The 16313-nt window shown below is 42.8% G+C and overlaps 1 protein-coding gene across 1 annotated transcript; it reads right to left on the reverse strand.

Moving 5' to 3' along the window:
- Positions 1–6764: 6764 nt before the first annotated feature.
- Positions 6765–16033, reverse strand: endouc (endonuclease, polyU-specific C). Its single transcript, XM_064929625.1, has 8 exons — positions 15887–16033; positions 15384–15455; positions 14715–14814; positions 14262–14373; positions 13971–14092; positions 12763–12869; positions 7796–7946; positions 6765–7624 (listed from the first exon to the last, which is right to left on the reverse strand). The coding sequence occupies exons 1-8, from the start codon at positions 15895–15897 to the stop codon at positions 7364–7366; spliced, it is 936 nt and encodes a 311-aa protein (XP_064785697.1). The 5' UTR covers positions 15898–16033; the 3' UTR covers positions 6765–7363.
- Positions 16034–16313: the final 280 nt, after the last annotated feature.

Below are 16313 nucleotides of genomic sequence, written 5' to 3' on the forward strand. Positions count from 1 at the left end.
CAGCAAAGCCACAACACTAAACAATACATTCATTGCACTATAAAGGTGACAGGCGGACGACACAACAGTGGTAGGCTTGATTACCAACAACGACGAGACGGCCTACAGGGAGGAGGTGAGGGCCCTCGGAGTGTGGTGTCAGGACAATAACCTCACACTCAACGTCAACAAAACTAAGGAGATGATTGTGGACTTCAGGAAACAGCAGAGGGAACACCCCCCTATCCACATCGATGGAACAGTAGTGGAGAGGGTAGTAAGTTTTAAGTTCCTCGGCATACACATCACAGACAAACTGAATTGGTCCACTCACACAGACAGCATCGTGAAGAAGGCGCAGCAGCGCCTCTTCAACCTCAGGAGGCTGAAGAAATTCGGCTTGTCACCAAAAGCACTAACAAACTTCTACAGATGCACAATCGAGAGCATCCTGGCGGGCTGTATCACCACCTGGTACGGCAACTGCTCCGCCCACAACCGTAAGGCTCTCCAGAGGGTAGTGAGGTCAGCACAACGTATCACTACCTGCCCTCCAGGACACCTACACCACCCGATGTTACAGGAAGGCCATAAAGATCATCAAGGACAACACCCACCCGAGCCACTGCCTGTTCACCCCGCTATCATCCAGAAGGCGAGGTCAGTACAGGTGCATGAAAGCTGGGACCGAGAGACTGAAAAACAGCTTCTATCTCAAGGCCATCAGACTGTTAACCAGCAACCACTAACATTGAGTGGCTGCTGCCAACACACTGACTCAACTCCAGCCACTTCAATAATGGGAATTGATGGGAAAGGATGTAAAATATATCACTAGCCACTTTAAACAATGCTACCTAATATAATGTTTACATACCCTACATTATTCATCTCATATGTATATGTATATACTGTACTCTATCATCTACTGCATCCTTATGTAATACATGTATCACTAGCCACTTTAACTATGCCACTTTGTTTACATACTCATCTCATATGTATATACTGTACTCGATACCATCTACTGTATCTTGCCTATGCTGCTCTGCACCATCACTCATTCATATCTTTATGTACATATTCTTTATCCCCTTACACTGTGTATAAGAAATTTGTTTTGGAATTGTTAGTTAGATTACTTGTTGGTTATTACTGCATTGTCGGAACTGGAAGCACAAGCATTTCGCTACACTCGCATTAACATCTGCTAACCATGTGTATGTGACAAATAAAATTTGATTTGAAATGGTGCCCATAAACTGTTAGGGCCTACATAAAGCTGTCCCAACAGCAGGGCTTTCTTTTCAGCACCATGGAGTGAATCCTTAACACGGTCACACCAGGCTATCAGCAGAGCCTTGTCTGGCAGCAAAAACAGTTAATTCAGCCTCATTTATTGCCTTTTTAAACAAATGTGTTTTTTACTGACAATTGAAATGTACAAACTATGGCATAAGAGAATGATGAGAATAAGAAGCTATCCGTAATTTAGATTAAGACATTAATGAGTGAGGAAAAACAGACGTAGTCAATATAACTATTTGTTCCGCACTTTTGAAATGTACAGTGACAGAATTCAGAACATGGGCCGTTCTTACAGTGTTGTCCTTGTACACAATGTCAGAACTGTAGGATAAATGAAGGGGGCATATAAGCAGACAATGAAAGCTCTTAAAATATTCAATGACTGCATTTGTCTAAAACAGGCTATAGGCTACATGTGCACCACCAGGTCAGAACAGTAGGCTAAACTATAAGGGGGAAAGGGACCAAATTATTATGGGCTACTAACAGCTTACTACACAACATACACTTAGTATTTGTAGAAAAGGCCCATGGAGTTGGTGGAATAATCCTTTAATTCATTGCCATTTACTCAGCTGGGCCAGGGGCGCTTTAATTAGGTCAGGTGGAAATGTCCAACAGATCTCAACTCCATAAAAGGAGGAAATTGCCATCGCCTGATCTCGCTGCTTTCTCTTCCTTAACTCCATCTGATCCAGAAGTTTTGTGCGTCCATGAATCCACGTAAGTCCACCGACTCTTACCTTTCATCTGAATTATCTGTGGCGATCGGGAGAGTGGGCCATTCAGTTATTGTTTATAGTTATCACCGCGGAGCGCGGCTTGGAGCGCACGCTTCAAACATATTGTGTAATGTGAATTGTCAATGATTACGTCCCTACGGATCCTCATAGGCCAATTATGCAATCGATATGGTTCATGTGTATTGAAATTAATTATATGGACAATTGAAAGAGTGAAATGAGAAACGTCATTGTTTGCTAACTGATTGACTTTGATAATGGGGATTATAGATTGTATTGTATTCACTTTTTGTATTCTTTTATAAATAGTTACGAGCCTAAATGACTCGCGGATGATTAATATTGATTTCTTAATGAACTGGACTGTTGAATTCCCTAAATTGTTAATAATGAATGATTTGATCTTTGATTATGAATTTGATTGGATACATGTTATTTGTTTCCTTTGTGATGCAGCACAGACTACTCAGTAAATATAGCACTTTATGGTTAAAGGAATTCCTGCCTCAGTCTCATCCATTCCTCTGTCACGTGACCACCTGTTCACCTTCACTGTCAGTCATCCTACCTGTCCATCTACCCACACAGATTCCACTAATCTTTCAGTGTTCCTTTCTTAGCTACATTATACATATCTCCCTGGCATATTAAATCATTTATGCAGCGGCATACAAAACATTTTTGGAATCACTTTGTTGTGCTGTGCTCACTTGAACAGGAAGGTGGTGCCGCAGTCCTTCTTGTAGGCAAATTTTGTCATCAAACTTTGTCATCAATGTCTGGCAATCTCTGGATTTATGGTGCTTTCAAGACAACTGGGAATTCTGAAAAAAACAAGGTCGGATCATGACGTCAGTGATCTTCAGGTCGGGTTCTGGAAAGAGGCCTGAGTTCCTGACATGGAATTCCAAGTTGGATGAACATTCTAAATGTATTTTCCCAGTTGAAGCCTGTTTTTTTTCAGAGTTCCCAGTTGTCTTGAACTCACTGAAGTCTGAGATTTCCCAGTTCTGAGTTTCCAGTTGTTTTAACGCGGCAGAAGTCATGCTGGATTGACAGCATGGCCAATGTATTCAACCTTTCCTGGCCCCTGGTGTTGCATGTGAATGTTTATCCTTTTAAGCTTGGAAAAGAGACCTTTAAACCAAGAATTGGACCACACACCCTCTCCACTGAATAGCAGGCTAGTGATTGCTTTGCAATGTTTTCAATTAGCCACTGATTCCTTCCAAACCACTCATTGTTGAATTGGCCATTTCCAACTTGTTGTGTAATGTTTATGTCCAATGGCCGATGAGCACCGATGCTTTTGTCTATAATTTTGCTTCATATGACAAGGATTGAAAAGGATTTGCCAGTAGATTGCCGACTTGATAAATGGTGATGACTGTTTGTCCAGCTTGCTTGCTAAGATTTTGAAAGTAGCTACGGTAGGTATAATGTTATTTGATGTCATTTTATCTATGGCCAATGACCTTGAGCCTTCTTGGATGGGCACTTTTAATGTAAATCTATGGCAGCACACAAGGGGCTTGAATTTTCGAGTTCTCCATGTAGATTTTTCGGTGACCATGAGTTTCACCATGAGTGACAAAACACTGAACCAATCACGGCGCAACTAGAGAACATTACCAACCTCTACACTTGTTATTTTCCACTGGCTGTCCCACCACCACAGAAAGCAGCACACCATATGTGAATTGATTGCCCCCCATCTATCGTCAGAGTTCACACTGCTAGGTGACCTAAATTGGGATATACTTAACACTCCGGACGCCCTACAATCTAAACTATATGCCCTCAATCTCACACAAACTATCAAAGAACCTACCAGGTACAACCCCAAATCCGTAAACATGTGCACCATCTTAGATATCATCCTGACCAACTTGCCCTCTAAATACACCTCTGCTGTATTCAACCAGGATGTCAGCGATCACTCCCTCATTGCCTGCGTCCGTTACGACTACCCCTCATCACTGTCAAACGCTCCCTAAAACACTTCTGCGAGCAGGCCTTTGTAATCGACCTGGCCCGGGTATCCTGGAAGGATATTGACCTGATCCCGTCAGTAGAGGATGCCTGGTTGCTCTTTCCTCACCATCTTGAATAAGCATGCCCCTTTCAAAAAAATGTTGAACTAAGAACAGATTGGTTCACTCCAGACTTGACTGCCCTTGACCAGCTCAAAAACACCCTGTGGCGTACTGCACTAGCATCGAATAGTCCCTGCGATATGCAACTTTTCAGGGAAGTCAGGAACCAATACACACAGTCAGTTAGGAAAGCAAAGGCTAGCTTTTTCAAACAGAAATTTGCAACCTGCAGCACTAATTCCAAAAAGTTTTGGGACACTGTAAAGTCCATGGGACACTGTAAAGAATAAGAGTACCTCCTCCCAGCTGCCCACTGGACTGAGACTAGGAAACACTTACCATTGATAAATCCACGATAATTGAGAATTTCAATAAGTATTTCTCTACGGCTGGCTATATTTTCCACCTGGCAACCCCAACCGCGGCCAACAGCTCGGCACCCCCCGCTTCTCCTTCATCCAAATCCAGACAGCTGATGTTCTGAAAGAGCTGCAAAATCTGGATCCCTACAAATCAGCTGGGCTAGACAATCTGGACCCTCTCTTCCTAAAATTACCCTCACTAACTTTAAGCGTCAGCTGTCAGAGCAGCTTAGCGATCGCTGCAGCGGTACGCAGCCCATTGTCACGATCGCCGTCATCGTGGAAATGACCGGACCAAGTTGCAGCATGGTGAGGGTACATTTTTCTTTATTATAAATGTCGCCAACAAAACAAGAAACAACAAACGAACGTGAAGCTTCCTAGGGCTATACGGGCCGCTAACAAATACAACTACCCACAAAATACAAAAGGGAAAAAGGCTGCCTAAGTATGATTCCCAATCAGAGACAACGATAGACAGCTGTCCCTGATTGAGAACCATACCCGGCCAAAACATAGAAACACAGAACATAGAGTTTCCCACCAGAGTCACACCATGACCAACCAAACAGAGAATAAAAAGATTTCTACAGTCAGGGCGTGACAGTACCCCCCCCCTCTGGCCGCAAACCTGACACTATAGGGGAGGGTCCGGGTGGGCATCTACCTCGGTGGCAGCTCCGGTGCGGGACGCAGACCCCACTCCACCTCTGGCTCCCCCCACTTTGGTGGCGCCCGTGGTGCGGGGACCCTTGTCGCCGACCCCGGACTGGGGACCCTCGTCGCAGGCCCCGGACTGGGGACCCTGCGGATCGGCGCTGGAGGCTTCGTGCCATGGATCCTCACTGGAGGCTCTGTGCCATGGATCCTCACTGGAGGCTCTGTGCCATGGATCCTCACTGGAGGCTCTGTGCCATGGATCCTCACTGGAGGCTCTGTGCCATGGATCCTCACTGGAGGCTCTGTGCCATGGATCCTCACTGGAGGCTCTGTGCCATGGATCCTCACTGGAGGCTCTGTGCCATGGATCCTCACTGGAGGCTCTGTGCCATGGATCCTCACTGGAGGCTCTGTGCCATGGATCCTCACTGGAGGCTCTGTGCCATGGATCCTCACTGGAGGCTCTGTGCCATGGATCCTCACTGGAGGCTCTGTGCCATGGATCCTCACTGGAGGCTCTGTGCCATGGATCCTCACTGGAGGCTCTGTGCCATGGATCCTCACTGGAGGCTCTGTGCCATGGATCCTCACTGGAGGCTCTGTGCCATGGATCCTCACTGGAGGCTCTGTGCCATGGATCCTCACTGGAGGCTCTGTGCCATGGATCCTCACTGGAGGCTTCGGGCCATGGATCATCACTGGAGGCTTCGGGCCATGGATCATCACTGGAGGCTTCTTACGTGGAGCTGGAACAGGTCTCACCGGCCTGAGGAGACGTACTGGCAGCCTAGTGCGTGGAGCTGCCACGGGGCTTACCAGGCTGGGGAGACATACTGGAGGCCTGGTACGTGGAGCAGGCACCAGATACACTGGGCCGTGGAGGCGCACTGGAGGTCTCAAGCGTAGAGCTGGCATAACCCGTCCTGGCTGGATGGTTACTTTCGCCCAGCAAATGTTGGGCGCTAGCACAGGACGCACTGGGCTGTGCAGATGCACTGGAGACCCAGTGCGCAGAGCCGGCGCAGGATATCCTGGGCCGAAGAGACGCACTGGAGTCAAGGAGCACCGAGCCGGCACCATCCGTCCTGGCTGGATGCCCACTCTAGCCCGTCCAATGCGGGGAGCTGAAATGTAGCGCACCGGGCTGTGAACACGCACTGGAGACACCGTGCAGTTGTTCTCAACTGGCCTACCTGGTTAAATAAAGGTTCAATTAAAAAAGCACTGAGCTTGGCTGAAACTCCTCACTCAAGAAAACGAAAAAGAGCATGTTTGAATGCGGCTTAATTAACTCAATTATTATTATTTTTTACATTGTTTGCAAACTGATATGTGACACATATTAATGCCAAAATAACATGCAAAACATACATCAAAAAAGAATACAACATTTTATATATTTTTTTTGCTAAACAGGTGGGGCTCTGCCTGAATGACGGGTCGCCACTGGTTAACTCATTGCCAGATAATGTTGTATATTCATGTTATTGGCCAAAGCATAAATTGGAGACACTTCAAAACCTCACCTCAAACAGATGTTTAAAAAATTCTAGCCTATTCATAACTGGCTGTTCATGACTGCACATATAGAGAATGCAATAATACATTGACCAACGTTTGACTCGGTAATGCACATTTTATTACAGTATGGTCTACTGGTTGCAGGAGCACATTTGGAAAATGGTAGAATGGCTTGTATTGAAAGAATTATTGTGCCTTGACATAGGCACTTATAAAACCCTACACATTGGCCAAGCAGGAGTCCAGATGGGCAGTGCATGTTGGGAAGGGCCATATTTACAGAATGCTTAATTTAGACTTCATGACATGGCTTATAAACAAATTATATAAATGGTTTATTTAAATGAGGCACGACATTGCAATGAGTCACTGTTGTTGAAATCAGACAGTGAGTTAAACTTTCTTTCTTCTTCTGAAACATGTTCTTTACCTTAACTTTTCAACTTGTAGGAAAACAGACTTTACAACACAAGTCCATGGTTTTATATCTTACACATGCATGCCCTGAGTATCAGATGTGTCCATTTATGTTCCTGTTGTGCAGATTACACAGTGCAGTCAGCTAAAGAAAGGTTATGTGCCTAATTGTGAAGCAAACTGGCCTGATTAAATGCTCAGTCCAAAACAGTGTGTGTGTGTGTGCAGAGTCTTATTCATAAATCTATGCTTGTGTGCGTGTGTTTGATGCCTCCAACTACAGGTGTCTGTTGTTGCTGCTAAGCAGTTTGGGGTAGGCTGTCCCAATGGAGCGCCCGTGCCTGACCACCACCACCTCCAGCTGACATTCGTCAATGTTGACCACCACTGTGGTGCTCCGATGTGTGTTGATGAGGAAGATGATGGTGTACAGGGCCATCTCAAACTCCGGACTGGCCCCCACGAAGGCACTGCCCACCGGCTTCACCAAACCGTGCCAGCTGAACTGGAGGTTCAGGACGTGGTCGTCTTGGTCAGGCTGTGTGTGTGAGAAAGAGTGAGGGACATCGGTTTGGTTTGTGTGGGTTGGGAACAAGCATAATTTAACATGTTTAAAGCTGCAGTGAGAGTGAAGTTTTTGATATCCTGTCAAAGTAAAGGAAATGTTGATCAATGTTACATGTTTGAAAAGGGCTGTTAGGACTCTTACTATGTCATGGTCCCTGGCTTTGTATCCCTTGTAGTCCAAATTCCTGCTCTTCTCCTGCAGGTAGAACTGGACCCAGTTATGGAAACCAGCAATCTCATTTCCGAATTTAGTCTCTCCAACAAACACATGCTCAAATCCGCACGAGTCCTTACTGTCAAATGAACAACAGACTGGGATAAGAAACATTTCACACAATGTAACAAATGTGGTGGCAATTCCAATGTTATTTCAAACTCCAGAAATGGTGGTCAAGAAGTTCCTCAACAAACAGCCAAACTGCTGGAGAGAGCAGTGAACAAGTGACAGGATATGGTCCACATCTCCTGGACATAGAAAAAATACTGGTGAGCTGGAATTACAACAATAAACAGGTCATTAAATATATAATTAGATAAGGACCCACTATGTATCATACTTGGAGCAATATCAGAAAGTTTCCTCAGTGGTGGACAATGTAAAATGTGGCTTATTACCTGACTCTTCCCTACAAATCAACACATGTAGGATCTAGTGTGCAAAATTATGTTGAAAGAATGTCTAAAATATACATTTTCTGGAAGTTGAAATCTGGTTCATTTTCGGTTCTGAATGAAAGTTGAAATATGTATTTTCAGGATATTGAAAACGTATTTTTTTCAGTAATTGTTTCTACGGACAAATTTCAACCGTATATAATGTATCTACATGTCAATGAAGAAAGCATTATATCACATTTAAAGTAAGAATAATTTCTATAACTAAAGATTGCAGTATGAAATATTTATTACCATCCCCATCTTTCACTTGCACTTTTTAAAAGTTTTAAAAGTCCTCTGTCAAAACCAACAGAACACTTCAACAACATTCTCAGTAACAGTTACAGAAATGTTTTACTTGCTATGAACCTAATATGTGGTTATTTATCTACCTTGGTTGAATGAAAGTTGAATGTAAGTCGCTCTGGATAAGAGCGTCTGCTAAATTACCAAAATGTAACTGTAAATGTAAAAATGAACACTTGCAAAGCACACTTATTCTAACGAGCTCCGCACACAAACAAGACCAAATTTGGTCAGTCCGGACCAGACCAAATCTAAACCAATCATAGATGTCTATGTTTCACAAGTTTGGATAGCAGAGTACAGTACAGTAAAGTTCAGTACAGTAGGCTACAGTACAGTACAATAGAGTATAGTTAAGTCCAGTATAGTATAGGGGTGTGAACATTTAAATGTTAAAATTGTTAAACAAAATTGGGATCCTTAACATGAACAAAAATCCCAAACCGAAAAATGATATTTAACAATGTTATTTATTTATTTACCCCACAACATTAAATCACAGTGCAATTATCACAAAACATATTATTAACTGTATAATAGCCTGACTATTCGATAAGCTATAAAGGCGTGGGGAAAGTTGTGTAGTATAAATAAAACTCTCCCTCGCACTGGATCGCCTGGAGGTGAATTCATTATGTCGATTCTGTTGCAAAACGTTTCTAACATGGAACGGGAAGGGACCTACCTGAATTTGTCCAATAGAAACTCATTTTAGTTGCAAAATGTTGCATTTTGCAACTATTTGGACTAATGATTACAACCCTGCTCTTTCTCTTAGCTAGTGATGTGAGTGTGTGTTCTGTCATCAATCTGTTGCGTGTAGAATATCCTAGCCTATTCATTGATGATAGGCCCTGCTAGAGGGAAAACACCCTATTCATTAGCAGTGTTGGGGAAGCTACTCTGAAAATATAGTTTACGAAGCTACTAATTACTTCAAACTGGAAGAAGTTAAGCTACACCAAAGCCACCCTTAAAAAAACAGTTTACTTAACCAGACACAGACATCTTGCTTCCAGACAAGCTTAACACCTTCTTCAGTGCCACCAACACCACGCTACCAAGGACTGTGGGCTCTCCTTCTCCATGGCCAAAGTGAGTAAGACATTTAAGTGTGTTAACCCTTGCAAGGCTGCTGGCCCAGACGGCATCCCTAGCCACGTCCTCAGAGCATGCACAGACCAACTGGCTGGAGTGTTTATGGACATAATCAACCTCTCCCTATCCCATTCTGCTGTCCCCACATGTTTCCAGATGCCCACCATTGTTCCTGTATCCAAGAAATCAAAGGTAACTGAACTACATGACTATCGCCCTGTAGCACTCACTTCTGTCATCATGAAGTGCTTTGAGAGACTAGTCAAGGATCATATCACCTCCACCTTACCTGACACCCTAGACACACTTCAATTTATTTACCACCCAATATATCCACAGACAATGCAATCGCCATCGCACTGCACACTGCCCTATCCCATCTGGCCAAGAGGAATACCTATGTAAGAATGATGTTCATTGACTATAGCTCAGCATTCAACACTATAGTACCCTCCAAGCTCATCATTAAGCCCGGGGCCCTGGGTCTGAACCCCGCCCTGTGCAACTAGGTCCTGGACTTCCTGATGGGCCGCCCCCAGGCGTTGAAGTTAGGAGACAACACCTCCACTTCGCTGATTTTCAACACAGGGGCCCCACAAGGGTGCATGCTCAGCGTCCTCCTGTACTCCCTGTCCCTGTACTCCCAATCATCAAGTTTGCAAACGACACAACAGTAGTAGGCCTAATTACCGACAATGATGAGACCGCCTACAGGGAGAAGGTGAGAGCCCGAAAAATAAACTCACTCAACGTCGACAAAACAAAGGAGCTGATTTGTGGACTTCAGGAAACAGCACAGGGAGCACCCCACTATCCACATTGACCGGAGCGCAGTGGAGAAGGTGAAGAGCTTCAAGTTCCTTTGCGTACACATCACTGACAAACTGAAATATGGTCCACCCACACAGACAGTGTTGTGAAGGACTCAAACTCAGTATGCTGAAGAAATTTGGCTTGGCACCTAAAATCCTCACAAACTTTTACAGATGCACAATCGAGAGCATTCTGTCAGGTTGTATCACTGCCTGGTATGGTAACTGCACTGCCCACAACCGCAGGGCTCTCCAGAGGGTGGTGCGGTCTGCCCATCGCATCACCGGACCAAACTACCTACCTTCCAGGACACCTACAGCACCCAATGTCACAGGAAGGCTAAAAAAAAGATCAAGGACAACAACCACCCAAGCCACTGCCTGTTCACCCCTCTATCATCCAGAAGGCGAGCATCAGTACAGGTGCATCAAAGCTGGTGTAAACGATGTGAAATAGCTAGCTAGTTAGCGGTGGTGCGCGCTAATAACGTTTCAAACGGTGCCGTCACTCGCTCTGAGACCTTGAAGTAGTGGTTCCCCTTGCACTGCAAGGGCTGCAGCTTTTGTGGTGCGATGGGTAACTATGCTTCGTGGGTGACTGTTGCCGGTGTGTGCAGAGGGTCCCTGGTTCATGCCTGGGTCGGGGCGAGGGGACGGACAAAAGTTAAACTGTTATATTGATGCTGTTGACCCGGATCACTGGTTGTTGCGGAAAAGGAGGTCAAAAGGGGTTTGATTGTAAACCGATGTGAAATGGCTAGCTAGGTAGCAGTGGTGCGCGCTAATAGCGTTTCAATCGGTGATGTCACTCGCTCTGAGACCTTGAAGTAGTGGTTCCCCTTGCTTTGCAAGGGCCGCGGCTTTTGTGGAGCGATGGGTAACGATACTTCGTGGGTGTCAGTTGTCTATGTTGTGCAGAGGGTCCCTGGTTCGAGCCCGGGTAGGGGCGAGGGGATGGACTAAAGTTACTGTTACACTGGGACCAAGAGACTGAAAAACAGCTTCTATCTCAAGGCCATCAGACTGTTAAATAGCCATCAGTAGCACCTTAGAGGCCGATGCCCTCTATACATAGACTTGAAATCACTGGCCACTTTAATAATGCAACACTGGTCACTTTAATAATGTTTACATATTTTGTATTCCTCATCTCATATGTATATACTGTATTCTATTCTACTGTATCTTTGTCCATGCCGCTCCGACATTGCTCGTCCAAATAGTTATATATTCTTAATTCCATTCCTTTACTCTGGATTTGTGTGTATTGTTGTGAAATTGTCATATTACTTGTTCGATATTACAGCACTGTTCGAGCTAGGAACACAAGAATTTCTCCACACCCGCGATAGCATCTGCAAAACAGGTATATGTGACCAATAAAATTTGATTTAAAGTTACTCTGAAAAAAGTTGTTTACTTAATCCAAACTACTTTGTGGTAAAATATCATATCTAAAATGTCTTAGACTACAAATTGCAAGAACAGATCACTCTGAAGTCGGATGTTAACAGAATGTGTAAGTTAGCCTATTAAACACAACTATAGTTCAAGTGAGAATAAGGCAGGTTTCGCGACACAAAATAAAGGATATTTTTCCTTCAAAAAACGTAGTGTGTAGTTCCAGTTGTTAACTCAACTACTACATGGCAGAAAAGTAACTACTGAAAACACAACCAAGATTTGAATTTAGTTCATCTACCACCAAGCTACTGCAAAATTTAGAAAAATTACAAGTTCAAATACATGTAGTTCACTACTACCCAACACCGTTCCTTACAAAAACATTGATGTATTTGGAGACTTCCCATTTCAGATCAGTGCAGATGATAGTCTAAACTTTCTCCTGGGACACTGTTTCAAATAAAGAGTGTTAGCTGAACAAATCATGCGTTCAATACAAGTTTCCGGGATGGACATGATTGCAGCAAAAGTGAGTTTAGTTTGTGTTTGAACGTTTGAAACCCTGTAGATGTTGCGAATTATTTAATTGTAATCTTTATGCGCATGTGAAATGTCAGAACTCGTCTTCTCTTCTTTGACAAATTATTTTCTTTTTGACATTGTTTGCCATGAGCACTTGTTCACTGTGTACCATATTTAGTTATCCTTTGTGCATCCCTTTGATAGTATGTAGTTTATTGCATAACTAGCATACGTTGTACAATTGCAGCATGTTTTCTGTTGCAAAATATTTCACTATGGTGTGCACTAATGAATACTCCCCAATTCTTACCTTCCACTTCTGTAGTAGAGGTCGAACCAGATGGTGTACAGCTGACGCTTGAATGTCCTCAGATCTGATTGGGAGTGGCCCTTGCTAACCAGATACCTGTGGGCATGCTGTGGGAAAAACATACATAAATTCACCAGGTGACACACACCAAACTCCTCTCTGTCCATATTGTCAATGTGAGATGTCACAATGACATAGTTTTATGCATAAGAGGGTAAAACACAATTTGACAGATTGTGTTTTACTTGCCTGTTATAATTTTCTTAAATGTTCATCTCAAAATGCAACGTTGTATTAAACACATTTTGAACATGTGTCCCCACAGGCTGTAAGGTCTTTATTTGAGAAAGAGGCCCCAGCCAAGACAGCGTGCCAAGACTCTCCAGATGTTTTAGATGTACTGCATTGTTCCCTGTGTTTTTCTCCTAACATCGTGGCCATGGTCATCCAAGAACAGAGTGTGACAGGAAGAGCCAATACTCCCTCTAGAGTTTGGTTTCACAGAGTAGCTACTGACCTAATGTAGAGCATGGGAGTCCACTCACAAACACTGTTCAGGCAAACCCAAAAGCACTTATCCATATAGCTTAAGGCAGGGAATTGCCTCATAATACTTTGGTGCCAATATGATTTGTATTGCGATTCTGTATCACAATTCTATATGTATTGCAATTTGATACTGCGATTTTATTGTGTTCCGATGTTCCAAACATATTGCTCACTGTCTGCTGCAGAGGAACAAGTAATACTTACTACATATCTTGCATTACCCATCTCTGACGTTGCTCGTCCATATATTTTTATATTCATTTCATTCCTTTACTAGATTTGTGTGTATTGGTGTAAGTTGTGTAATTGTTAGATATTACTTGTTAGATATTACTGCACTGTCGGAGCTAGAAGCACAAGCATTTCGCTACACCCGCAATAACATCTGCTAAACATGTGTATGTAACCAATAGAATTTGAATTGGAGAGAGAGGAGAGAATTTGAAGAGAGAGACATGAGAAAGCAAGTTTTTGAGAAAGTGTTCAAAACATGTTTTATTTGTTTTTACAAATCGATATTTGGAAGTCACAGTATCGATATGGAATCGGCGAAAATATACAATACTTCTGAAGCGAACCTCAGCCACGCTCTTAACAACTGAGCCACACAGGACCACTATACCAATTGTAGGCAATTTAGGTGACATGTTCTGCTGTACCTTCATGACCTCGGTGTTCAGAACGGCATCCAGGAAGAGATTGTTCTCTGTGACCTCTTCTCGGCTGACATACTCTGCCACGCCTGTTGACCTCTCATAGTTGTCCAGGAGCTTCATGAAGCCTGCAGCGGAATGTCGTTGAAGACATCAAATGTCACAGAAAGCCATTAGAAAGTAACAAAGTAATTGTTAAGTAATCTATTTGAGACGACTTCAGTTCACTACTAAATTCAGTTCATATATTCAGTTCAAACAATTTGTTTGACAATTTTGATGTAGACACATACTTACGGGAGAAGGTAGTAATGGTCTTCAGTTTGTTCTCATTGACATTGGAGAAGAGAGGCGATGAGGCATGGTCCCTGGCATGGTTACTGCCTTGAGAGACAAAGCCAGCTTTGCCCTGGAGTGGACGACACATACATACACCAACAACTAAACACTTCCCTCATGTCAAAATAACATAGGCTATGCCTTCTTCTTATGTGACTTATTTCAGTATAAGGACAGGAGTTTTTCTTGAGCAAGCCTACATCTTAGGGAGGAGTATTTTATTAGGGACTGGAATGTTTCCTGAGCAGGCCATTTTAGGAGGGACATTTCGGAGGTTTTCCTGTCCAGGAGGCCTACTGATGAGTTTTTCCTGTCCAGCTCCTACTTATAGCCTGTAACTAATAATGGAATGTGTGTCAGGTAAGGTGGTCAGGGAAAACTCTAGTCACGGGGGCCCTAGTCATATCCCACCTGCACAGAGATGGTATAGTCAGTCCCAGGCTTCATGCGGTTCACATCCAGCTTCCAGAGCTCATTGAAGAGGTCTGACAACTCTTGGTTTATTGCCTGACTACAACAACAGGAGAGCAAAGCATGTTTTATAATAGTGTAATAATTGTTATAAGTATATAATAATCACATAGAAATATTGTAAGAACCAGATCAGTAATGTCCATGTAAACAATAGTTACTAAGGCTTTTAAATCCATGTTGAACCCATCATGATTCTGAATGAAGCAACAGTGAACTGTGATCTTTACTCTACCCCAGGTTTGTTTTGTTTTCCTTAAAATTGCCTAATGTAAAAGCATGTTGGTGTCTGAGAAAAGCACTATTAAAATACTATGTATTACTTGTACATTTCTAAAAATGCAGACCCTTGAAAGTAGTCATGAACCAATAGTGTTTGTCTATTCATTGGATTTGTTTTTAATTCTTTTGAGTTCTGTTATTATTGTATAATACAGAATATCTCGTGAATATTTTAGAAATATCCACATTCATACAATAATAACAGTAAATGCAATGAAATCGGATGGTTTAAACTAAAGGCTACATTAGACTGGATTATGTGCTAGATTATCAGAAACACAGATGAACAGTAGAGTGAGCAAATGTCATCTCCAGTGATTCATATACCTTGCTGCATCCAAAGGGGGGAACACCACTGCCAGCAAAATGACAAGCAATCCACAGCCTAGCAGAGCAGACCTGTAGATTACACAATTTTAAACATAAGATTGTGGTAACAGATTTCCATAGAAAGGTTTTAAAACATGGATGCAGTCAATTCCTTTAATAAATCGAAAAAGTAAATAAAAAATAAAACTCTAAATTAACTGATTGAATCCATAACCTATTGACAATCACTATTGAAAGATGTTGGTTATGCATGTAGTGCATGTTTTGGACTTTTCTCACTACTCTATGGCAATAACATACATAACAACATTCTTCATAAATTACGCAATGGAGAACAGAACAGAGTGCAAACACAGGCAACATTCTCAACTTGTTCAGACATGGTTCGGTCAGTGATGTTTTTAAATGAATGCAGTGAAAGTTATGCTGTGATCTAAAAAAAAAAAAAAAAAAACAGTTTCAGAGTAAAAACATTTATGTAAAATAAAACGTTATCTTACCGTAGTGCCATAGTACCTCCAAATGTAGGCTTTTGGTAGTTTACAATTTTCGAGGTCCAGAGGTATGCTGTGTTCAAAGTTGTCTTGAACGATTGCAACAATAACTCTGCCCCTCCACCCGAAACACTGTATATACAGTCGACAAAATACATTGTCACAAACCGCGCGTGCGCATAGAGGAACAAACTGTGTAGCAAATGGCTGTGGTTGTAAGTAGGCTATAGCCAAAGCGCTCTTGCATTTCTGTTGAAAATAGTCACAACAGCAAATTATTTTGGCGGACTGGTCATTTATTTTTATTCAAATAACAGGCCTCTTAAAGATGCCTTATCTAGAAATCGCACCGCGATTTCCTGGTTCCTAAACTTATAATTGTTCACCTAACTTCAGTGTATGTCACAAAACAAGCAAGTAACGTTATAGTGTA

Source organism: Oncorhynchus masou, chromosome 22, assembly GCF_036934945.1.
Source record: "Oncorhynchus masou masou isolate Uvic2021 chromosome 22, UVic_Omas_1.1, whole genome shotgun sequence".
Lineage (NCBI taxonomy): Eukaryota > Metazoa > Chordata > Actinopteri > Salmoniformes > Salmonidae > Oncorhynchus > Oncorhynchus masou.